The 27,551-nt window shown below is 41.8% G+C and overlaps 1 protein-coding gene across 3 annotated transcripts in view; it reads left to right on the plus strand.

Annotated features, from left to right (window-relative positions):
- The window catches only part of PDE4B (phosphodiesterase 4B), a 577,622-nt gene that overhangs the window by 176,152 nt on the left and 373,919 nt on the right, over positions 1-27,551 (plus strand). The window contains exon 1 of one of the 3 annotated variants that reach the window (XM_073544722.1): positions 7,863-8,527. The exons of the other annotated variants lie outside the window; for them this stretch is intronic. Coding sequence (XP_073400823.1) covers positions 8,289-8,527 — 239 coding nt within the window. The 5' untranslated portion in view covers positions 7,863-8,288. Of the gene's footprint in view, positions 1-7,862; positions 8,528-27,551 lie in introns of those variants that run through there. 3 annotated transcript variants of the gene reach the window in all.

The raw sequence follows: 27,551 nt of genomic DNA on the forward strand, positions 1-27,551 counted from the left end.
GTCCTGCTGAAGTGTTAACCTCGTAAACTGCACTGATAATGCAGGACTGGTACTATCAGTGCAGTATCTGTTGTATATGCTGGGGGCCTTTTTGAGCATGGGGGCTTTTGGCAATTGCCCAGTTTTCTCCCACCTTAACACCGGCCCAGATTATAATATATAATAATTTTCTAGCAGATACCCATGACTTGTATAATTGATTTCCTTTAAATGTCCATAGTCAATGTATGTCAGGCAGTGTAGTACAATGTGAAATAGTGAAATATTTTTATACTGACATTCCATGGAAAAATCCAGTATTATTTACCAGCAGGACTTTTCATGGGAACTCCCATCATCCATCTCTGTAGGGTCAGTCCGATCATGTTATTGTTTGCTAAAATTTCCACAAAACAACAAAACCTTGTTCTCACAATACTACATCCAGGAAGTGGACTCACAATGTTCACAGCTGTAACATTGTACCTTTACGTATGTCAGTTGTATAATAATTGCTTACGGTAAATAGCTACTGCCTGTGTCATTATCTAAAGAGCTATTGCTTGAAATTTTAAGACCCTCAGTGACCGCTGCTCTGTATAGTTATAATTATGTATCAGGGGCCAGAATTATTCCAAAAGGCAGTTGAATTATTCAAGTTTATGTAATTTCTGGTTAAGTTTATAGGATGTGACTTATTGTTAGGGTCCTAGACTTCAGAATTGTTGAGAAATGAAACTTGTAAATATTGTTATTATAAATATTCTTCTGTTTTTACAAACTTTCCATAAATCATTAGAACAAGGAACTATAAGAAACTTTGTAATACATTTCATCACAATTGTATGCTTCTTTTTCCACTTATGTGTCACTTCACTTCCTCTCCCCTTCCTGCCTCCTGAACTCATCATTCACTTTGAAAAAGTTCTAAAACCTGTCTTACACAAAACAAGAATGATTATCAACTCACTAAAGGATCAGATTACAGCTGCTTATAAAAGTCTATAGTGTGTGAGAGCAGTGGAGGAGCAGAGTGACAGGCAGAGAAGAACATATAAATGATGCTGCTGCTTTCTGTTAAGTGTTTTTCTTCACACCAGAGCTGGAATCACAGCAACACTTCTCAGTACTGCTGCATAATCTCCTATTGTGCTATGTCTTTTGAACATTTGCTACATAGAGACAGGGAGATCATAATTCTCTCATGTCTGTATGTACTGTATAGGACAATAAAAGATAAAAGACAACTGACCATTAGAAATAGAATCTGCAGAGGGGAAAACTGGTGCAAATAAAGGATACAAGTCATATCATGGCCAGAAATAAAATTTATTGTTATGTACCCACACATGAGAAATCATTCTGAACAGTCAGTTGAATCAATAGGGTATACTTAAAAGTAAATCTCCACATTTAGGCCGCCTGGCTTAACATAAATAGAGGACAAAATGTCTTAAAGGGGTTGTTCACTACTGGGCCGTTCCAGTGGAGTCGACACTCGCAGTCCTGGGGCTCTCATTCAGTTGTTGTGACACGTGAGCCCGGCTGTTGTGAACTCCCTTGCTTGGACTTCTGAGCCAAAGCTCCCTTTGCTCCCTCTGGTGGTTACTGAGAGTAGTGAAGCTGGTTGATGGAAGTTCCCCACCTGACAACGATAATTGGGAACCTGGGATTACTGGCTGGGAGCATATAACTGAGCTAGCTGCTCTTGGTGGTTGCTGGTGATTTCCTCCATGTGCATTTGGAGCTCTTTTGTCCCCTGCCTGATCTGCATGGTTCAGTTAAGTGATTCTTTTGCTAATCCTTTGCATCTAATCTGGTTGTGCCTTTTTTTGCTTTCTGCTTTGTTGCTAGGGTTCAGCGTACTCCCTGCTGGGGGCAGCTCTGGGCCCGGCTCCATATGTTACAGCTTGTGTCAGTTTGTTCAGTCCCCTGTTATGTTAGTATCTTTTGTTTTGCTTCCAGTTTATATCAGAGTGCTGATCTAGCGGGGGGAGGTTGTGTGGCCTCAGGCTTTTTGTATATCAGAAGGGTTGGATTTTTTTAGGGTTTTGTGCGTGATTGCAGACAGTATCTTTTCTGTCCGGTCCTGTCTAGACAGCTTGGGCCCCACCGTTTGCTCAATCTGTTCTCTGCATGTGTCTGTGTTTCATCTTGCCTCACCGACAATATATGTTTGGGGGCTGTCTATTCCTTTAGGGATCTGCTCCGGGGCAGTTTAGATTTCACCTTTCAGGCTTTAGCCTTAGTTAGTTTTCCGGCTGTGACTAAGCGTCTAGGGCTTCGTAGGAACGCTCCGCAGCTACTGCTAGTTGTGTTGATAAGATCAGGGGTCTGCAATCGGCTTAGTTACCAACCTCTCTGGTTTTCTGGTGGCTTAGCCTGTTCCTGCCATCCTCCTCGGTGACCCATTCATAACACCCGGCACCCAATCAGCGCTGTTAACACTGTCCCCACCTTCATATGATTTGAATATGAAGAGGATGTCAAAAATCAGCAGCAGTCTGGACTTGCTCTTTAAGTTCAATTCGTACGAACGTGGGGACAGTGACGCCAGCGCTTACTGGACGCCGGGCTCACGTGTCCTAGTAGTGGACTACCCCTCTAAGGTAGTCATATAAGCTGAATGTCGTATGGTTCTACATAGGTGTTGTTGTAAAGAAGGATCGGTATGTTGAGTTTCAACACGTGATCCTGTGTTCTCAGGGAAGATAAGCCACTCACCCTCCTCTCTATTGAGAACCCATTCACACTTACTGTATGTGTTTGGTGAAAATGATGGTTGGATTAATTGTCAGCTAAACTAAATGTTTGTCCAGAACTAGATTTATACACATGCAATATATATTTCAAGATTGACAAATGCAGGAACAAAAGGAAAAACAAAAGTCGAATGTAAAATAAATTACATATTTATAGCAAGTGAAAATTTCTCTTTAATGGTAAGGACACTGTTTAGCAGCCCATGGTCTCCCTGTGACCCATTTAGCATTCTGTGCTCCACCATATGATGCCATGAGGCAACATATTCTCCCCAAAAATGATGTCTCTGGTGGAGAATATCTTTTGTCACATGTTCTGATATTTTTTTCTTTTATTTTTCTTTCCATATAAAATTAGACACAGAGCCAGTGTTATCTATATATATATATATATATATATATATATACGATTATATAGTTTTTGCGGCGCAAATATATATGTGGTGCGTCAGCAGTGAGTATCAACAATCCCCCACCACAATGGGGTATAATTCCTAAAATGTGTACATATATAAAAATACTCGCGCTTGACTCAGTCACAACAATACATTACTGATAATATTCATCCAGAAAAAAAAATACCTGTTTTTTTATGAAGGATGTCCAGTAGTGGATGAAAGAGAGCGTGGCTATTTAGCAAGTGCCTATAATAACCAAGTGAACATTAAAAAGAGAGACAGTTACTAGAAACCTTAACGAATGTCTCTCTTTTTAATGTTCACTTGGTTATTATAGGCACTTGCTAAATAGCCACGCTATTTATCAATACATTATCAGTAATGTATTGTTGTGACTGAGTCAAAGCGCGAGTATTTTTATATATGTACATATATATATATGTATATGCCTTATCGTGTCTGTCTGTAACCGAAATCGCGGGCCGCTGATTGGTCGCGGCCGCCAGGCCACAACCAATCAGCGACAGGCGCAGCTGTTTGTAACGGTAAGCTGCGCCTGCCACTGATTAACCTGTAAAAAAGAGAATTAAAATAAAAAAAGTTATTCTCACCTTCCGACGGCCTCCTGTCTTCTCTCCACGCGCCTGGCCTCGCGTTCCCAGTAATGCTTTGCGGCTTAGACCGCTCATGACGTCAATCTCGCGAGAGCGAGAAAGAAGACCGACGTCACTCTCGCGAGAGCGAAAAAGAAGACCGACGTCATCAGCATTCTAAGCTGCAAAGCATTACTGGGAACGCGAGGCCGGGCGCGTGGAGAGAAGACAGGAGGCCGTCGGAAGGTGAGAATAACTTTTTTTTTTTATTTTGTAATAATATTTTTGTACAGGGCCACGGCACTGATTGGTCACGGACAGAGGGCCGCGACGCTGATTGGTCGCAGCTACACGGAAAGGGGGGTGAGGGGACCATGCATACCAGGAAAGGGGGGTGAGGGGACCATGCATACCAGGAAAGGGGGGTGAGGGGACCATGCATACCAGGAAAGGGGGGTGAGGGGACCATGCATACCAGGATTGGGGGGTGAGGGGACCATGCATACCAGGATTGGGGGGTGAGGGGACCATGCATACCAGGATTGGGGGGTGAGGGGACCATGCATACCAGGATTGGGGGGTGAGGGGACCATGCATACCAGGATTGGGGGGTGAGGGGACCATGCATACCATGATGAGGGGACCATGCATGCCAGGATAGGGGGTTGAGGGGACCATGCATACCAGGATTGGGGGGTGAGGGGACCATGCATACCAGGATAGGGGGGTGAGGGGACCATGCATACCACGAAAGGAGGGTGAGGCGACAATGCATACCAAGAAAGGGGGGTGAGGGGACCATGCATACCAGGAAAGAGGGGTGAAGGGACCATGCATATCAGGCTTGGGGGTGAGGGGACCATGCATACCAGGATTGGGGGGTGAGGGGACCATGCATACCAGGATTGGGGGGTGAGGGGACCATGCATACCAGGATTGGGGGGTGAGGGGACCATGCATACCAGGATTGGGGGGTGAGGGGACCATGCATACCATGATGAGGGGACCATGCATGCCAGGATAGGGGGTTGAGGGGACCATGCATACCAGGATTGGGGGGTGAGGGGACCATGCATACCAGGATAGGGGGGTGAGGGGACCATGCATACCACGAAAGGAGGGTGAGGCGACAATGCATACCAAGAAAGGGGGGTGAGGGGACCATGCATACCAGGAAAGAGGGGTGAAGGGACCATGCATATCAGGCTTGGGGGTGAGGGGACCATGCATACCTGGATTGGGGGGTGAGAGGACCATGCATACCAGGACTGGGGGGTGAGGGGACCATGCATACCCCAAAAGGGGGGTAAGAGGACCATGCATACCAGGATTGGGAGGTGAGGGGACCATGCATATCAGGAAAGGGGGGTGAGGGGACCATGCATACCAGGAAAGGGGGGTGAGGATACCATGCATACCAGGATTGGGGGGTGAGGGGACCATACATACCAGGAAAGGGGGGTGACTGTGAGCATACATACCAGATTTGGGGTGTGAGAGGACCATGCATGCCAAGAAAGGGGGGTGAGGGGACCATGCATACCAGGATAGGGGGGAGAGGAGACCATGCATACCAGGATTGGGGGGTGAGAGGACCATGCATTCCAGGACTGGGGGGTGAGGGGACCATGCATACCCCAAATCGAGGGTACGAGAACCATGCATACCAGGATTGGGGGGTGAGGAGACCATGCATATCAGGAAAGGGGGTGAGGGGACCATGCAAACCAGGATAGGGGGTGAGGGGACCATGCATACCAGGAAAGGGGGGTGAGGATACCATGTATACCAGGATTGGGGGGGTGAGGGGACCATACATACCAGGAAAGGGGGGTGACGGTGAGCATACATACCAGGATTGGGGTGTGATAGGACCATGCATACCAGCAAAGGGGGTGAGGGGACCATGCATACCAGGATTGGGAAGTGAGAGGACCATGCAAACCAGGATTGGGGGGTGAGGGGACCATGCATACCCCGAAAGGGGGGTAAGAGGACCATGCATACCATGAAAGAGAGGTGAGAGGACCATGCATACCAGGATTGGGGGGTGAGAGGACCATGCATTCCAGGATTGGGGGGTCAGGGGACCATACATACCAGGATAGGGGGTTGAGGGGTAGCATGCATATCAGGATTGGGGGTGGGAGAACCATACATATCAGGATCGGGGGTGAGAGAACATACATATCAGGATTGGGGGGTGCATTATTGCATTATTATTAAATCTTAAAAAATAAACTGCATATATATTCTAGAATACCCGATGCGTTAGAATCGGGCCACCAGCTAGTAGTAATATAACAGGCTATAGTTGGCATGCTATACTATACAGCATTCCAGAAGAAATCTGTAATGTACTCATGCACTGAAGCTCCTTAAATTGGGAGAATGCTTGGCTTTCTTACTGTGATTATCCCATACTTAAACCTGTAAAATGGATTTTGAACATAGAATATCCCTCATTCACATGTGGTCCTTTTTATTTACATCCATAATATACAGTAGGTGCTGCCTGCTCGGAACATCCCTATGTCACCCAATTGTAGCGGTCATCACTAAAGCCCCCGTTTCGCATAGCGAGATCGCTGTTGCATCACCGATTTTGTGACGCAACAGTGATCTCACCTGCGATCTCACTACATATGACACATAGCAGTGATCGGGCCCCTGCTGCGATGTCGCTGATCGTGCTCGAATGTCCTGGGCCATTTTTTGATCGCTGGTGTCCCGCTGGCCAGCATGCATCGCTGTGTTTGACAGGGACAACGACGAACGACCTCAATACTACTGGGTGAGAGACAGGGTCCCAACAACCGTCGTATCGTTCCGTATCATTGCTGCGTCGCTGGTGAGATCTGACTGTTTGTAATTTCACCAGCGACCACGTAGCGACGCACCAGCGATCCCTGCTAGGTCATATCGATGTCGGGATCGCTGGTGCGTCGCCAAGTGTGACAGTACCCTAAGAGGTCATCTCACACCTTACCTACCAACTTATTTGGCCTCTATAGTATCATATATGCAGGTGTAGATTTTACCTTATCCAGGGCTTCAGCAGACAGATTCCCCACAATTATCTCATATCCAGATGTGCTACATTGGAAAAGAGCTTCAACCTCCGTAGACATCCCCTTCATTGTATAAGCCTCTATTGGATGACTATTCCTGGATATATTAGTAATCCTTTCTTGGGAGTCAACATAATAATAAGCAACAATTAAAGTTGTTATGGAAGGTTGCTTTTTCCCAAACAGATCCACAACAGTCCACGGGTTATGTCTGGTATTGCAGCTCATATGGCTGATGTGCTGATGAGCAGTACTTGAGTTAATTCCTTTAAATGGGTTGTCTCATAAACAACATATCACCTTTCTACAGGATAATTAAAAAAATATATATAATCTGGGGGTCTGACCACTGGGGCCACAATTGATTACAAGATTGCAGGTTCTACAGTTTCCAGTGTGAATGGAGCAGTAGTGCACATACAGTATACCAATACTCCATTCAGTGTCACTGTCTATGAATGGGGGTCAATTATGCTTATTACTGCTCCATACACACAGGACACCTTTGACAACCGTCCAGGGATTGATGGGAGTCTCGGCAGCTGAATCACCAACATTCATACATTGATCTTTTCTCATGTATAGGTGCTAAAGGTTTATGGGACATCACTTTTAGCATCTATTTTTAAGGACTTTGAGCCTTTTTATATTACTCTGGTATTTATAACCTACTGTTATGTATTATTATTTCCTATTATGTATTAACATTTACCTATTTTGTTTATTTATTATTTCATTTATTATTTCTGATTATTTATTCCTATGAATTACTTCCTTCATTATTATTTGTGAGTATTAAATATGTAGTAGCAGCCCTCGTATTCAATGACAGCTATTGCCTATTGTTTTTATTTCATTTTCTTTTATAAGACAACAGCGGTAATATAATACACTTAATGCTAAAGTTCCCAGCATAACCCACATCAGACGAGCGAGAAGAAGCTGAGCTGTCAGAGGCCTGTCCTCCAATAGGCGAGCATTAGGTGGAGCCAGCGTTGTTTGGATTCAGCATCTCAGTAAGGAATTCTGAATGAAGAGCATTTTGTATCCAAGGAATCTTGCCAGTGAAGCGTACGGCTCTAAAGGACGCGGTTTAACAGGAGCATCACATTATTATTTCTCTTTCACGATTCTAGCGATTTATTGCTGCTTCCATTTCTTCTGAGGTCAGCGTCTTTGTAAACAAGGATGGATGAGGGACTTCTATCAATACGGCATGAGCGACTGCGTTCATCTGAATGAATCCAGGAGTTGGCAGTGTGTAGCAGTCAATCCACATTCATAACAGACTGGACCTGACACTTAAGAAGAAGGAAAACCACGTCCATTCAGTTCTTCCTCTGGTACCCCAAATTTTTGTTTTGCCTCCTTATCCACTGGCACCTTTCCATTCCATCCTATCACCACCGCCACCTTAGACCTCTTCAGAATTACTTTAGGGGTATTATGATTCTAGGGCAGAGCATCTGAGGGAACATCTAAGATATGACATCTAAGGAATCTTCCAACGAGCTCTCCACTCCGGATACAGACGTCTACATCAGGACTTTCAAGGAACACATGCACTTAGAGCTTGAACTTCCCAGACATTCTGGGAAAAGGACAACCACTTCCCCCAAAATCTCCCCGCGCAGTTCTCCAAGGAACTCTCCATGCTTTTTCAGAAAGTTACTGGTCAATAAGAGCATCCGCCAGCGGCGACGATTCACCGTAGCACATACATGGTAAGAAGTAGTTTATATTGTTATAATAGGATGTTCATTCTCCTATTCACTTTTTATGACTTATAGGCCATATCTCTACAGGTGTAGGAATGCCGTGTTTGGTACCGGATATTGTAGCGTGCCATTTGTACTTTTACATAGGACTGCAAGAAAACCTACGGCATTATCTTTAAAGAGAGCAGACCCATAGCTAGGTTTTCCTTAACCCAAGGGCGGAGGTTGAGTTCACCACCCTTGCCTAGACAAAGTCACTTGGTTTCCAGAATCCAAGGCACAAGCCCAGTTTTTTTTTCCATCTACCTACGCCCCTGACAGTGAGATTTATCACAAACAATCTGACCGCAAAGAGTTACAAATTCAGAACCACTATGACTATAGATTATCGTAGCGTTTCCATGAAATTGAGCTTTAGCTTTTTAAACTGTTTTTTTAGTTTTATGATTCGTAATTGAGCCATTTGGGTGGTAAGATAATGAAATTCATTGTTTTTCACATGACACTCAGTTCAATTCCCCTTATTAATATAGCGTGTTGGGTATGTGACCATTGGCAGAGCATCTGTGGCAGGTATTAAGCCTTTGCTTTTTTTATTGATATAGGTTTGTTTTTTTTTAATTTTTAACAAGAGATTGGTGATGATGATCTATTGAATGGCAATGAATACTTTGGGCCAGGATTCGGTAATGACAACAAATAAGAAAGCTAAGAGTTAATTGTTGCCTCTATGACAATGTAAAGGGTGGATTCACTCCTCTAGCGACTCGGGAGGAGTCTGAAATTCAACAAATGTCAATATGTTTGTCCTCTCATTATCTCCTTCAGCCAGACACAGAGGACCAGGGAGGCAATCCTGCCTGCAAGATGCTGATAATGTACAGGAGTGCGTGATACAATGTAGCAGAAGACAGGCGTAGTGGGAGACCTAGACTAATAGACATCTCCCACCTTCAGTGAGAATGACCTTATGTCAAGGTTAAAGTGTAACCCAGAGGTTACCTGTCTACGCTGTGATCAGGTTAGGAGGCATTTCCACTGACTGGTTAATCTGGGATCTGTATCATAATGGTGGGAGTGAGTTTTAAAGGTTGTAGTAAGATGTATATGATTTATAGAGAGTATTGCTTGTTTGACCCAATATGATGCTGAGATATCACAGATGACCAGAGAGGGTTGTAAACATAACTATGGTCACAGCCCTTTCAGTTTGTGGCTTGCAAAAGACACGTATTGTCTCATTTGGTCACAGACCTCACATAAATCGACAGGTCTCCTATAGAAATGCCATATGCAACCAGGACCCATTAAAGTAAAGAAAGCCTTTAAAGGGTAAACCAGAATTCCTCTGACGTATCCTGAGATGACAACATTGGGGATCCTTGCACTTTGGTTGTCATTGTTTTCATAAAGCAGAGAGGTTGCTTAGAGATTTCCATCTAACAGTATAGTCAATACAAAGCATTTTAGTTCAGTATTACGTACAAGGATTTTAATGGCTGCACAGATATGGGTTAATTAGTGGGTTCTATTAGAGCATAATATAGTTTATAAAACATCCCAAACAAAATATAGAGAGGCCTATATACTGTATCCAACCCACTGGCAAACTAGAAGGTGCAGCATGAGGAAAGCCGTGTCTGTCACTGGACTTTAGGGGGTAGTATCATGGGTGGTCTTAGTGCAGTATTCAGAGATGCCCTTGTTGAAGGTCCATCTGTGACATTATATAATGAGATAATAGACGAGGAGAAGTGCTTGAATGGTTTGACAGGATCGATGAAAAAGATCAAAGCATGTAATATGAATAATTTATGATCTCAAGTGAGGTTGATCAAAGTCTGAGAAAGGATTGCTAATCCGTGCTTTATACCTGACTTTAAAAAGCTGAAATCATCCATGTCCTCCATGTTCAATGATGGTTGAAATCAAGAAGAAAGTAACAGGCACAGATTACACAGAAATAAATAGGTTTACACTGGCACATATGATAACCAGAAGAAATATTTATTGAATACCCAACAGAAAGACATATTAGCACATAGGATTCTAAGATAAGTACCAGTTACATATAGGATCATAAGATCTGACATACAATATAGTTACACATAGGATTCATAGAAGAACTACTTATATATAATACCTTGCATCCCCAGAAGAATTACAGTTTTTGCCCCAGAGTGAAACGCTGACATAAGGGATTCCCAGAGGAATGACACAGACCTATAGAAAACCAGAAGAAAGGCAGTAACATTTAGGACCTCCGCAGAATTACATATGACACTTTCGATACTGAGAACAATTATTTTGATACATAGGATGCACAGATAAATGAAATGGGATCACATAGGATTTCATGCGGATCCCTAGAAGAATGAAAGTGGTATATAGGATCCCCACAAATATACCACAAAGGATTCCCCAAATGAAACACATGTCACTTGTGATCACAGTGTGTACGGACACAGAGTTCTGTAATTACTGACATATTGGAACCTGGCGTAAAGGGTATTAAAATATGTCAATTTATTAAGAACAATGCCCTCGAGTAGGATATGGGGGGAATTTTGGCACCCCAATATTGTAGAGTATGGCCCTTTAAGGAGTTTCCATTACCAGTAATAACAATTCCCAACATTTCCACAAATGTATCTGGAGCTTATTATATCTTAAAGGGGCAGGTGAAGCAATTGCAGATTATTGACGTCCACATGAGCTGTCCCTTGACAACAGTCTCCATGGTGCAGTTGGAGGCTTTATCTTGCTGCTGTCAGACTGAGTAGCCCTGCTTGCTGTCAGCTGATTAATGCTAATTGCATTTCAGTATGGAAGGTGGAAGCTCCTCAATGGTGGAGATGAGCGCCATCTATATCCAAGAGACCCTAATACCTAGTTCTGCCCTCTGATATATTACTTGTCTTATTTCATCTATTCTTCAATTAAACTACCATCTCCACTTATTAGACATAAGAGAATGTGATTACAGATGCTGCAGAGCTGAGCATGTTAATGTGGCACGCTGAGTTATCTGTAGTTCTCTTAATAGGACTGCAGCTAAACCAATTAACATAGTTTAAAGGAGCTGAGAAAAACATGGCTGCTCTCTTTCAAAACCTGTCTCACTTGTCCTTGGTTGTGTTTGATATTGCAACTTGGCCTCAATCACTAGAATTGAACTGCAATACCATATGCAACCTGTGGACTGGTGTGGTGCTGTTTTCAAAAGAAAGTTGTAGTTTTGTTTTTACTGAGAAGTGAAGTCTAGTGTCAATGGTGTTCTGTATGCACCAGAGGCAGCTATAATTTAGCCATTCTTTGGGTTAAGCCTTTGTTGGTCCTATTCTCTTAGGCGTCCCAATGGATCTAGAGGGGTCAACAATCAGCATTCTATTCTGTCAGGAAGCAGAATCAAGTACTTAAGGCCCCGTCACACTAAGCGACTTACCAGCGATCCCGACACTGATATCAAGGTGTCAGGATCGCTGGTAAGTTGCTATGTGATCGCTGGTGAGCTGTCACACAGACAGCTTCACCAGCGATCAGCACAGCGATGCCGAGCGCCCGGCATCGCTGGCCATCCCTGTAAAAAATAGAATCAAAATAAAAAATATAGTTATTCTCACCTTCCGACGTCCCGTTCAGCCATCCTGCCTCTCTCCACGCTCCGGTCCCAGTGATCCTTTGCACGAATGACCGCGAGACTTTGTTATCCCTCGAGACCGTGACATCTTGCGGTCATTCTCGCAAAGGATCACTGGGACCGGAGCGTGGAGAGAGGCAGGATGGCTGAACGGGACGTCGGAAGGTGAGAATAACTATATTTTTTATTTTTATTATTATTTTTTACACCTGATTGCTGGTCTCCCGCCTGTCACACACAGCGATGCGTGCTGGCCAGCGGGAGACCAGCGACCAAAGAAATGTCCAGAGGTTTCTTCCAGCGATACCGGCAGGGGGCCGCTCGCTGATCGCTGTCACACACAGCGATCTTGCTGGTGAGATCGCTGTTACGTCACAAAAGTTGTGACTCAGCAGCGATCTCGCTACCGAGATTGCTTAGTGTGACGGGGCCTTTAGTCTGATTCATGTATGCCACGGTATAGTAATACATTTGCATTACTGACTGAATTAAAGGGCATGTCCACCATTTCAAAATGATTTTTCACAACAGCAAAAGAATTGAAAAGAAGCAACTTTGCAAATAGTCTTGACTAAAAATCCCCTCCCGTTTTGAGTGTACAGCTCCCATGCAAACACACTCTACAGTTAGGGTCCCATTTCACTTAGCAACGCACCAGCGATCCCGATAACGATACGACCTGGTAGGTATCTATGGTGCGTCGCTAAATGATTGCTAGCGGGACGCCGACAACGAAAAAGTGGTCTAGGACATTCCTGCATGATCAGCGATATCTAGCAGGGGGGCCGGTCACTGCTGCTTGTCACATGTAGCGAGATCGCAGGCGAGATCGCTGTTGCGTCACAAATCGATGACGCATTAGCGATCTCACTATGTGAGATGGGACCTTTACAGACTATACCCAAACTCTGATCTGTAGTCTTATCTTACTTCCCCTTCATTAGCAAGAACACATGACTGCAGGATCCGACTACACAGAAACACATAGATCTACATAGGAGCTGTATACACAAAAGAATAGGAGATTATTAATGAAGATTTCTTACACATAGGAAAGAAAACGTCTGAAATGAAACCATGAGCAGATGCTGATTTAGAACTTGAAGAGATCAAGCGCAAGTGATGTCTTGGAAAGTCCAGAGGATATAATAAAATATAAGGGAAGCATGAAATAAGTGCCCGTACATGATCTGATCTGAAATTATAAGTTGGAGCTGTGTAAAATCATTAACCGTATAAATCCGTATATAGCTCTGACGCTCGCATAGCGCACACTGGGGGTGATTTATGAAAACTATTAGAGAGAAAATAGCTCCCATCTGCCATCTTCTAAAGTAGGTTAGGAAATGAAAGCACTGACACTACTGTACAGAATGCAGTAAGTAACCCTTCCACATTTTCTTTACTCTAGGTTTATAAATCTGACCTTTTTTTATTTTGTAAAGAAAAACAAAAAACTTTATACAATTCACTAATTAGTGCTGTAAACGCCAAAACAGCGGTCTTCTTTATATGTACAAGAATATAACTACTATAATACTGCCCCTATGTACAAGAATATAACTACTATAATACTGCCCCCTATGTACAAGAATATAACTACTATAATACTGCCCCCTATGTACAAGAATATAACTACTATAATACTGCCCCCTATGTACAAGAATACAACTACTGTAATACTGCCCCTATGTACAAGAATATAACTACAATACTGCTCCTATGTACAAGAATATAACTACTATAATACTGCTCCTATGTACAAGAATATAACTACTATAATACTGCTCCTATGTACAAGAATATAACTACTATAATACTGCCCCTATGTACAAGAATATACAGTTGTGGCCAAAAGTATTGACACCCCTACAATTCTGTCAGATAATACTCAGGTTCTTCCTGAAAATGATTGCAAACACAAATTCTTTGGTATTATTATCTTCATTTAATTTGTCTAAAATGAAAAAACACAAAAGAGAATGAAGCAAAAAGCAAAACATTGATCATTTCACACAAAACTCCAAAAATGGGCCAGACAAAGGTATTGGCACCCTCAGCCTAATACTTGGTTGCACAACCTTTAGCCAAAATAACTGCGACCAACCGCTTCCGGTAACCATCAATGAGTTTCTTACAATGCTCTGCTGGAATTTTAGACCATTCTTCTTTGGCAAACTGCTCCAGGTCCCTGATATTTGAAGGGTGCCTTCTCCAAACTGCCATTTTTAGATCTCTCCACAGGTGTTCTATGGGATTCAGGTCTGGACTCATTGCTGGCCACCTTTGAAGTCTCCAGTGCTTTCTCTCAAACCATTTTCTAGTGCTTTTTGAAGTGTGTTTTTGGTCATTGTCCTGTTGGAAGACCCATGATCTCTGAAGGAGACCCAGCTTTCGCACACTGGGCCCTACATTATGCTGCAAAATTTGTTGGCAGTCTTCAGACTTCATAATGCCATGCACACGGTCAAGCAGTCCAGTGCCAGAGGCAGCAAAGCAAACCCAAAACATCAGGGAACCTCCGCCATGTTTGACTGTAGGGACCGTGTTCTTTTCTTTGAATGCCTCTTTTTTTCTCCTGTAAACTCTATGTTGATGCCTTTGCCCAAAATGCTCTACTTTTGTCTCATCTGACCAGAGAACATTCTTCCAAAACGTTTTAGGCTTTTTCAGGTAAGTTTTGGCAAACTCCAGCCTGGCTTTTTTATGTCTCGGGGTAAGAAGTGGGGTCTTCCTGGGTCTCCTACCATACAGTCCCTTTTCATTCAGACGCCGACGGATAGTACGGGTTGGCACTGTTGTACCGTCGGACTGCAGGGCAGCTTGAACTTGTTTGGATGTTAGTCGAGGTTCTTTATCCAACATCCGCACAATCTTTCGTTGAAATCTCTTGTCAATTTTTCTTTTCCGTCCACATCTAGGGAGGTTAGCCACAGTGCCATAGGCTTTAAACTTCTTGATGACACTGCGCACGGTAGACACAGGAACATTCAGGTCTTTGGAGATGGACTTGTAGCCTTGAGATTGCTCATGCTTCCTCACAATTTGGTTTCTCAAGTCCTCAGACAGTTCTTTGGTCTTCTTTCTTTTCTCCATGCTCAATGTGGTACACACAAGGACACAGGACAGAGGTTGAGTCAACTTTAATCCATGTCAACTGGCTGCAAGTGTGATTTAGTTATTGCCAACACCTGTTAGGTGCCACAAGTAAGTTACAGGTCACAACAAGAAAGCAGATTTGCAAAAATACTCTGCAGTAAAATATATGACAGTAATCAGCAAGTGCTGCATAACAAATACAGGGTATTTAGTTGATACGTTTTTTTGCAAAAAAATGTATACTAAGCTGCTTCACCGCGTCAAGGTAACCCGTATTGAAGCAGTCCCTATCTAATGTATTTAAAACCTGAACATCTGAACAGTGTCTAAAATGAACAGGATTCCGACAGGCGCTTCTTAGTATGGGCTTGTGGTGCAATACAGCTCTTTAAGTAAGTTACAGGTGCTGTTAATTACACAAATTAGAGAAGCATCACATGATTTTTCGAACAGTGCCAATACTTTTGTCCACCCTCTTTTTATGTTTGGTGTGGAATTATATCCAATTTGGCTTTAGGACAATTCTTTTTGTGTTTTTTCATTTAAGACAAATTAAATGGAGATAATAATACCAAAGAATTTGTGTTTGCAATCATTTTCAGGAAGAAACTGAGTATTATCTGACAGAATTGCAGGGGTGTCAATACTTTTGGCCACAACTGTATGTGTAAAATATATATATATATTACATATGTATAGATATATATGTGTGTGTATGTAATATATGTATTATAGTTGCAGTAACCCAAATGTGATGTTTTTGAGGTAGTGAATAATGCTACATTGTCACCATTGACCTAGAAAGGACATGCATGCTCCCAACATTACATTTTTTTCTTCAGACTTGAGATAAATGGATGCACATAGCGATGTTAAGTGAACCTGTTTGTGGGCAGCGCCATTGTCTGCTTGGTCCTTCATTGATTTTTTTTTTTTTTTTTGTCTTTTAACGTGTTATGTTTGCTCACATTTCAGAGCGTGTAAGTATAGCCTACAGCTATTGTCCACATGTCCATGGTTTCTGCAGGCCTGGAATAATCATCTCTGGCAAGTCAGGGGTGAATTTACACAGCCTTTTCTGTATGTGATTTGCTAGAAGCAGCGGTGAACTGTACAAGCTACAATTTCATAATTGAGGGAAATATTAGATATGAAAAAATATTAAATGTCATGTCCATCATAAAATCCAGAAAAGGGCAATTATTAACAATGTCATCTCATCTAAAAAAAAAAGCAAACGCATTTTGAAATATTGTTTTAGGGAAATCAGAATTAGGATACAGTAATTTAGCTAGCATGGGGTATGGTTACAAAGAGCATCTCATTGTTGCTCTGGACGACTTGACATGTTCGTAATAACACGAGCAGCCTGTAGATGTCAATTAAAACTATGTGACAGCTCTAATCACCTGTTGTGATGCTGCAGGATTGCAGCTGACTGCACAGTGGAAAGCCAGCAAGATACTGTATTAGTAGTATTGCAAGGCAACCATTCAAATATATAGCCATTTTTAAGGTTGGCACAGTTTGTCAGAGTTCAATCTGCCCTTTCTGGACCCAATGCAGTGGGACAAAGTTTGTCTCTCTTTCTGTTCTTTAAAATTTGAAAACTATGTACTTTGTGATATCTTGTCTTTAACTCCTTCACCCAAAGCCTGTTTTCACCTTCCTTAAGGGCCTGTCACACTAAGCGATATCGCTAGCAATATCGCTATAACTTGTGACGTTATAGCGATATTGCTAGCGACATCGCTGTCTGATACTTACCTACGACCCGCTTCCCCGCTGGTTATCGCTGATCGCGCGAGAATGTCCTGGACCGCTTCTCGTCGTCAGCTTCCTGCGGCGCTTCCTGTGGAGAGACTAGCGACGCGTGGACGCGGGCGGAGGACGTCAGGATCGCCTAGTGTGACAGGTAAGTAGCGACCCCCGTCCCCAGCGATGTCGCTGGTGAGATCTGCCTGTGTGGCAGCTCACTAGCGACCACTTAGCGATGTACCAGCGATCCTGACCGCGTCATATCGCTGGTCGGGATCGCTGGTACATCGCTAAGTGTGACAGTACCTTTACCTGGCCATTTTTTTCAATTCTGACCACTGTCACTTCATGAGGTCATAACTCTGGAATGCTTGAATGTATCTCTCTGATTCTGAGACAGTTTTTTTTTTTATATATAGTACTTCATGGTAGTGGTAAAATTTATTTGATATATCTTATGTTTATTTGTGAAAATGGGAAAATTGGCAAAATTTTGAAAATGTTGCAATTTTCAAACTTTCAATTGTTATTCCCTTAAAATAGAGTAATGTCACACAAAATAGTTAACAATAAGAACATTTCCCACATGTCTACTTTACATCAGCACACTTTTTTAAACATACTGTATATACACATGTATAGGCACCTAATTTTGCCACAAAAAACTGGGAAAACGTATTGATTCTAGTAGAGTTGAGCGACTTTGGTCGGATCGGGTTTCATGAAACAACATTTTTTTCAGATGAAACTGGTCCGACTAGGGCAAAAAAAGTCGGAGTTTCGTCCGAAACCCGACCCCAATGCAAGTCAATGGGGAATAAAAGTCGGCATTGAGTGGATGAATGTCATCCGCTCAATGCCGACTTTTATTTCCCATTGACCTGCATTGGGTTGGGTTTCGGACGAAACTCCGACTTTTTTTTCCCTAGTCGGACCAGTTTCATTTGAAACAAATTTTGTTTCATGAAACCCGATCCGACCAAAGTCACTCAACTCTAGATTCTAGTATAAGCTGGGTATGCATTGTCCCCTTATCCCTATTCTGGTATGCATGGTTCCTCATCCCTATCCTTGTATGCATGGCTCATCATCCCTGTCCTGGTATGCATAGTCCCCCATGAGAAAAGCATAAAAAACCAACTCCTACTTACCTTCCTTGCGCGCCCTCACAGCGTCTTGTTGTTCCAGCTTCCAGCAGCTCCTGCGGCCAAGTGATCACGTGTCTCTGCTCATTAATGTAATAAATATTCACCTCTCTACAGTCAGCCAGGGACACGTGATCACCCGGGCGCAGGAGCTGCTCGCACTGGAACAAGATGCTGCGAGGGCACACAGGGAAAGTATGTAGGAGTTTATTTTTTTTCTGCCGCTGTAACTGTGCGAGTGCTATAAGAGAAATGAATATTCATTGCCAGTGCAGTGAATATTAATTTCTCTTTAGCAGCGGGCACAGTTACAGCTGCAGCAGCCGACTCCTGCCTCCTGTGACCCACTGCTCTGCCGCTCCCCCTCCCCACCGGCTTCTGGGACAATTTATATGCCGAGGGGTGAGTTTTCAGCTCAAAAAATGTGCTGAAAAACTCAGCTTATGTTAGCACCACGCCAGCTCCCTGGCGTGTCAGTTCACTCACCAAACGCTGCAGTTGGTCCCACTCCCCCTCATGCTCCAGCTGCACTTCCTGCCGGGACTCTGGCCATGTTCTAAGGGTGTGCACTCCCACCCTCTTAAAGGGCCAGCACGTGCACTTGCTATTTCCTCCCCAGCCAATGGTTTTGAGGCATTATGTATATATTGCTTCCTCTTCACTAGGGAGGTGCCTGAGCAACCTTCCTGTTTTGGTCTATGTTGTGTGAGGTCACATAGAAGTGCTGTACTCTAAGTACAAATCCTGCCTGTTATACTCCAAGTACAAATCCCACTTGCTGCACTCTGAAACAAATCCTGCTTGCTGCACTCGGAGGCCAATTCTGCCCGCTGCACTCTGACGTAAATCCTACTTGCTGCCCTCTGACACAAACTCTGTTTCTGACACCAACTCTGTCTGCTGCACTCTTATACAAGCTCTGCCTGCTGCTTCATCCAGTCTGTTCTTCCGGTCCAGCTTCTGTGCAACCGTTGGTCTGCCCTGGAGTGGTACCGGGCGTTCAATCGGTAGCCAAGTCTAAACTCTCCATCAGAGGTTCTAATGAATAGTCAGGTCATCACTTAGTCACGCCCCTCCAGGCTCTCCGCGGTCCGTGGTACAGTGGTTCCACAAACCACGTTCGTGACAACTTATACACGAGTATATATGGAAATTTTTTTTTTCCTTGTTAGGAAGTTATAAGGATTAAAAGTTGACGGCGATTTCTCACTTTTACAACAAAATTTACAAAACCATATTTTTAGGGAGCACCTCACATTTGAAGTGACTTTTGGGGGCCTATATCATAGAAAATACCCATAAATTGACACTGTTCTAAAAACTGCACCCCTTAAGGTGTTCAAAACCCCATTTAAGAAGGTTGTTAACCCTTCAGGTGCTTCACAGAAATTAATGGAATATGGAAGGAAAAAATAAACATTTTATTTTTTTTTCACCAAAAATTTCCTTTTAGAGCTTTTTTTTCTTTTACTTTTCGCAAGGGTAACAGGAGAAAATGGACCATAGAATTTGTTGTGCAATTTCTCCTGAGCATGCCAATACCCCATATGCGGGGGGAAAATACTGTTTGGGTGCACAGCAGGGCTCGGAAGGAGCACCATTTTGCTTTTTGAATGGAATATTTGCTGGCATAATTAGTGGACACAATGTTCTGTTTGGAGAGCCCCTGATGTGCCTAGACATTGGAATCCCCCCACAAGTAACACTATTTTGGAAACTAGACCCCTCACGGAGCTTATCTAGATGTGTCATGAACACCTTGAAACCCAAGGTGCTTCAAGGAAGTTTGTAAGGTTAAGTCGTGAAGATAAAAAAAAAACTTTTTTCTCCCAAAAATGATTTTTCGCTCCAAATTTTGTATTTCCATACAATTTGTTGTGCAATTTCTCCTGAGTACGCCGATACCCAATATGTGGAGGAAAATAATTGCTTTGGAGCATGGCAGGACTTGTAAGGAAGGAGCGCCATTTGACTTTTTGAATGCAAAATTTGCTGGAATAATTAGCAGGCACCTTGTCGCATTACGAGAACCCCTGAAGTGCCTAAACCGTTAAACCCCCCCACAAGTGATACCATTTTATTTAGATGTATATTGAGCACCTTGAACCCCCAGGTGCTTCACAGAAGTCTATAGTATTGAGCTGTAAAAATAAAAAAAAATCACATTTTTACCCACAAAAATATTTTTTACATTTTGCATTTTCACTAGGGTAACAGTAGAAAATGGACCCCAAAATGTGGTGTTCAATTTCTCTTGAGTACACCGATACCCCCAAATGTGTAGAAAAGTACTTTTGAGGCACAGTGCAAATGCTCAGAAGGGAAGGAGCGCCATATTATAATGCAGCTTTTGCTGCACTGGTTTGAGGGTGCCATGTTACATTGACAGAGCCCCTGAGGTGCCAGAACAGCAGAATCCCTATAAGGGACCCCATTTTACAAACTACACCTCTCAATGAATTCATCTAGGGGTGCAGTAAACATATTTACACCACAGGTGGGTCACAGAATTTTATACCATTGGACAGTGAAGAAAAAATAATTTTACATTTTTGCCACAAAGATTGCGTGTTAGCCCCAAATTTTACATGTTCATACTGGGAAATGGCTAAAAAATTGCACCAAAATTTGTCTCATAATTTCTGCTGAATGCAGAAATTCTCTATATATGGTTGTATAGTAATGATTAGCTACACGGCAAGAATGGGGAGGGATGGAGCGCTATTTTCCTCCTGGAGCTCAAATTTTCCTGTAATATTTGCGGATGTCATATCCCTAAGAGCTAGAAAAGCAGAATCCCCCCTCAAGTGACCCCATTTTGGAAATTATATCCCTTTGGGAATTTATCAAGTGCCGAGATGATTTTGACACTAGGGTCTATCACAGTGATCAAAATGAACCAATAGAAAAAATTTCCTATTGTTGCCGGCCGGCAGATCTCGGCGGGCACACTGCGTGTGCGCCCGCATTTTCTTTCCAGAATACGCCAGCGGCAGGGGGACTTCACGGGGAATGCAGGGACACCGGAGGTGCCGTGGGATGAATGGGGGAACCCATTTCTCTTTCCTCTGATGTGCGATCCCATCAGAGGAGAAATTAAATGTGAAATCGAACTCTTATTATTTTTGCGGTCGCCGTTATTCCGTTAATAACGGAGACTGCAACACTGAGGTCGGTAAAAACCGACCCGAATCATGTTCTCTGGGGTTTCAGCTACCAGAGAAATTTCGACTCTGGGGAGCGCTATTCATATTTGATATGCCTTAATGCAATTGAGTGCAACCATTTCTTTATTTGATATGTGAGCTGTTTTTTGGTATGCACCTATTCAGACTAGTTCTAGATGTGCCGTCAGTTTTTTCTGTCTTCTGGGGAGCGCTATACACTTATTTCTCAGCGCCGTTAAAAATCGGTGCTGAGGCATCAGTACCCTTAACTGCCGCCATTAAAAGGCGTATCGGCAGTAGTTAGAGAGTTTGTTAAACCTTTACGGCGTAATGTGTTACCAATGGTTTTTTTGGTGACTGTGGTCCCATCTGCCTTGAGATCATTAACAAGTTCCCCCTGTGTAGTTTTAGGCTGATCTCTCACCTTTCTCATGATCAAGGATACTCCATGAGGCGAGATTTTGCACGGTGCCCCAGATCGATGTCGACTGTCAGTCATTTTGTATTTCTTCCACTTTCTTACCATTGCACCAACAGTTGTCTCCTTCTCACCCAGCGTCTTACTTATGGTTTTGTAGCCCATTCAAGCATTGTGCAGGTCTATGATCTTGTCCCTGACATCCTTAGAAAGCTCTTTGGTCTTGCCCATGTTGTAGAGGTTAAAGTCTGACTGATTAATTGAGTCTGTGGACAGCAGTCATTTATAAAGGTGACTATGTAAGACAGCTGTCTTTAATGCAGGTAACGAGTTGATTAGGAGCGTCTAACTGGTCTGTAGGAGCCAGAACTCTTAATGGTTGGTAGGGGATCATTTACTTATTTCTCACTGCAAAATGCAAAGAAATGTTTATAATTTATACAATGTTATTTATTGGATTTTATTGTTGATATTCTATCTCTCAATTATAAAATTAATCTACCCGTAAAATTATAGACTGTTCATGTCTTTGTCAGTGGGCAAACTTACAAAATCAGCAAGGGATCAAATACTTATTTCCCCCAACGTACATATATATTAATAAGTACCAAAAAATTATGTGCCCAACACACTTGATAAAATAAAAATAAAGTGGACAACCCCTTTTAAGTAAGTTTTTATCAAAAAATGTTGCAGATTTGCTGTATTGACAGTGGATGAATTTCCTATACTTTCTGAGCATAATTTAGATGTCAATTGAAGGCACATAGGTTAAATTATGCAACTGTAGGAGCAAGAGTCCCTGCTGTGTATCCGGGCCGGAACCAAGGGGGCCGTCACCAAGGTTCCTAGGGAGACTGTTTCCGGGGTACACAATTGGGGGACAGACCGCAGAGACTTCTAGAAAGGTTGGGGGAGGAGCTACTATAAAAGGGGCTGAGGACGCCAGCAGGAGTCAGTCGACGCAGCAGGAGAGGAGAAGCGAGGAAGCTAGAGGGCGCCAGAGAGCGAGAGCCAGAACAAGAGCAAGGAGAACAGAGTAGCGACGGGAGAGACTGAAGGGAGACTCACCGCTAACAGAAGGGAGACGGCACCGAGCCGTCCAACGGAGAGACACCACCCGGATCCGCCCCGCGAGTGTGGCCTGTCCGTTGCCGCCCGTGACCGCCACCGACCGACCCCACCCTGCGGGTGCGGCTTGATCACTCCCGTTCGTGGCAGCCGACGCCCGACTCCACCCTGCGGTTGCGGCCCAACCGCTCCCGCAGCCGCCACCTCTCCACTCCAGCCCGCAGTTGCGGCCTGTCTGCTGCCGCCTGCGGCCCCCGCTCGGCTCCGGCCCGCGGCTGCGGCCTACGCCGTCCAGACCCCAAGCAATGCCGTCCCACCTCCGCTGGGAGGTGCGACGCAGTGGAACTCTCCAGGGCCTGCTGTGCCCCCACTTCGCCGGGGTGTAGGAACGTCCGAAGTCTCTGCCAAATCCTCGTCGGCTGGGCCCAGCGGCTGATACGCCGAAGCATCATCGACCATCGCTATGCCGGACGTCGGAGAGGATAAGTGACACGTTGCAGTTAACATCCTGGACCCATAGTCGACCATACCGCGGCCCTATAGTGACCGGTCTTTGCCGGGTTAGTCGTGTTTGTGTCACCAGTGTTTTCTTGTTTTGATCCCTGGGAGGATAACTCCTGTTAGCTTGTTTGGTTGCTCGGGATAGCCCCTATAGGTGTGTGTGTGTATATATATCTATATATATCTATATATATCTATCTATATATATCTATATATATATATATATATATATATATTATAATATTACATCTTAAAGTTCATCCCGTCTCGTCACTGCATCCCGCGTACCTGCGATTACTACAATGTAGTTAAATAAATTTTGATGTCTGATCATAGGCATCCAGTTAAACAATGCATAAACTAGCATTATGTGTTTTGGCTTTAATGTACCCTTTACGGGCTACTGACAATGTACGGCTGTCTAAAAACCTCTGCTTAGACATACATTATGTACTGCTGTTTCCACTAGAATGAGAATAAATGGCATCAAAGGATAAACAATAGGATTCGACAGGTAAAAGTCCAACCTAGATTACTGTCAGACCTCTGGTCTTTGGTCACATCATGCCTCTGCTCTGGAGGGCATCTTGTGGTCTTTCATCGGAAAACTATTTTTTCTGCTACTCGTTCCCTTTATTTTTTATCACTTTATTGTTTTGTTCACTTTTGCACATGAAACAAAAATATTATATCAGTGGTTCAACACATGTAAAGTATCAAACATAATCTACAGAATTGAATGTGGCTGCTGCTCAGGGAAGTGCCCTTTATAAACATCGCTTTTCAGATCTGACATTAATGATTCTGTTTGTAAAATTGTGCTAAGCCAGGGTCTATTATAATATTCCAAAACTGAACAGCAAGCTATTTGTAAATGAGATTTACCAGGCGTCATAAACACTTCCATTAGTATTTCAGTTTATTTTAACACCTTAACACATACAATCTAAGAAAATGCAGCTGCAGATAATCAGTATCCTAATACTGTACATATAATTACAGTATATCTTTCTCCTAGTAAAATATTTACAGATTTTTTTATAAGATAAAAAAACATGGCTGCATTATTTTAGAAACAGTACTACTCTTTTGCATGAACTTTGCAGCACTGTAACTCAGCCAATTATAATAGTTTATAAAGGTTGAACTTGTTGGATCTGTATTTTTTGCAACCTATGTGTATGTATAACTAAGAATATAACTAAATACTGGCCCTATGTACAAGAATAAAAGTACTATAATACTGCGCCTACGTACAGGAATATAGCTAATATAATCCTGCTTCTATGTACAAGAATATAACTACTATAATACTGCTCCTATGTATACGAATATAACTACTATAATACTACTTGTATGTATAAGAATATAGCTACTATAATACTGCCTCCTATGTACAAGAATATAACTATTATAATACTGCTCTTATGTACAAGAATATAACTACTATAATACTGCTCCTATGTACAAGAATATAACTACTATAATACTGCTCCTATGTACAAGAATATAACTACTATAATACTGCCACCTATGTACAAGAATATAACTACTATAATACTGCCACCTATGTACAAGAATATAACTACTATAATACTGCCACCTATGTACAAGAATATAACTACTATAATACTGCCACCTATGTACAAGAATATAACTACTATAATACTGCCACCTATGTACAAGAATATAACTACTATAATACTGCCACCTATGTACAAGAATATAACTACTATAATACCGCTCTTATGTACAAGAATATTACTACTATAATACCGCTCTTATGTACAAGAATATAACTACTATAATACTGCCACCTTTGTACAAGAATATAACTACTATAATACTGCTCTTATGTACAAGAATATAACTACTATAATACTGCTCCTATGTACAAGAATATAACTACTTTAATACTGGTCCTATGTACAAGAATATAACTACTATAATACCGCTCTTATGTACAAGAATATTACTACTATAATACCGCTCTTATGTACAAGAATATAACTACTATAATACTGCCACCTTTGTACAAGAATATAACTACTATAATACTGCTCTTATGTACAAGAATATAACTACTATAATACTGCTCCTATGTACAAGAATATAACTACTATAATACTGGTCCTATGTACAAGAATATAACTACTATAATACTGCCTCCTATGTACAAGAATATAACTATTATAATACTGCTCTTATGTACAAGAATATAACTACTATAATACTGCTCCTATGTACAAGAATATAACTACTATAATACTGCTCCTATGTACAAGAATATAACTACTATAATACTGCTCCTATGTACAAGAATATAACTACTATAATACTGCTCCTATGTACAAGAATATAACTACTATAATACTGCCACCTATGTACAAGAATGTAACTACTATAATACTGCCACCTATGTACAAGAATATAACTACTATAATACCGCTCTTATGTACAAGAATATTACTACTATAATACCGCTCTTATGTACAAGAATATAACTACTATAATACTGCCACCTTTGTACAAGAATATAACTACTATAATACTGCTCTTATGTACAAGAATATAACTACTATAATACTGCTCCTATGTACAAGAATATAACTACTTTAATACTGGTCCTATGTACAAGAATATAACTACTATAATACCGCTCTTATGTACAAGAATATTACTACTATAATACCGCTCTTATGTACAAGAATATAACTACTATAATACTGCCACCTTTGTACAAGAATATAACTACTATAATACTGCTCTTATGTACAAGAATATAACTACTATAATACTGCTCCTATGTACAAGAATATAACTACTATAATACTGGTCCTATGTACAAGAATATAACTACTATAATACTGCCTCCTATGTACAAGAATATAACTATTATAATACTGCTCTTATGTACAAGAATATAACTACTATAATACTGCTCCTATGTACAAGAATATAACTACTATAATACTGCTCCTATGTACAAGAATATAACTACTATAATACTGCTCCTATGTACAAGAATATAACTACTATAATACTGCTCCTATGTACAAGAATATAACTACTATAATACTGCCACCTATGTACAAGAATATAACTACTATAATACTGCCACCTATGTACAAGAATATAACTACTATAATACCGCTCTTATGTACAAGAATATAACTACTATAATACTGCCACCTTTGTACAAGAATATAACTACTATAATACTGCTCCTATGTACAAGAATATAACTACTATAATACTGCTCTTATGTACAAGAATATACAGTAACTACTATAATACTGCCCCTATGTACAAGAGTATAACTACTATAATACTGCCTCCTATGTACAAGAATATAACTACTATATCACTGCCCTGTATATAAAGGACTGTGCAAAACTGTACAAAAGTTTTAGGCATATGTGGAAAAAATGCTTTAAAAAAATAAGAGTTAATAGTTTATTTTTAGTATTTAAAATGGAAAGTGAATGCAAAAAATGAGAAATCTAAATCATATCAGTATTTAGTGACCTCTCTTTTCCTTTATCTGTTCTACTCAGGCACTTATCAGTTTCAGAAATCTTTTGTAGGAACTCGGCAGCAAATTTCTCCAAAACATTTTGGAGAACTGGTCCCAGATCTTCTGTGTATGAGGCTTATTCATATCCTTCTCTTCATGTGATCCCAGACAGATTGGATGATGTGAGAGCAGGACTCTTCGGTCTTCTTCACGTTGAAGATAGTTCTTAATATATATATATATATATATATATATATATATACATACAGTTGTGGCCGAAAGTATTGACACCCCTGCAATTCTGTCAGATAATACTAAGTTTCTTCCTGAAAATGATTGCAAACACAAATTCTTTGGCATTATCTTCATTTAATTTGTCTTAAATGGAAAAAAACACAAAAGAGAATGAAGCAAAACATTGATCATTTCACATAAAACTCCAAAAATGGGCCAGACAAAAGTATTGGCACCCTCAGCCTAATACTTGGTTGCACAACCTTTAGCCAAAATAACTGCGACCAACCGCTTCCGGTAACCATCAGTGAGTTTCTTACAATGCTCTGCTGGAATTTTAGACCATTCTTCTTTGGCAAACTGCTCCAGGTACCTGATATTTGAAGGGTGCCTTCTCCAAACTGCCATTTTTAGATCTCTCCACAGGTGTTCTATGGGATTCAGGTCTGGACTCATTGCTGGCCACCTTAGAAGTCTCCA

The sequence above is a fragment of the Dendrobates tinctorius genome, unplaced genomic scaffold (assembly GCF_039654945.1).
Source record: "Dendrobates tinctorius isolate UK_male_01 unplaced genomic scaffold, ASM3965494v1 ptg000138l, whole genome shotgun sequence".
NCBI lineage: Eukaryota > Metazoa > Chordata > Amphibia > Anura > Dendrobatidae > Dendrobates > Dendrobates tinctorius.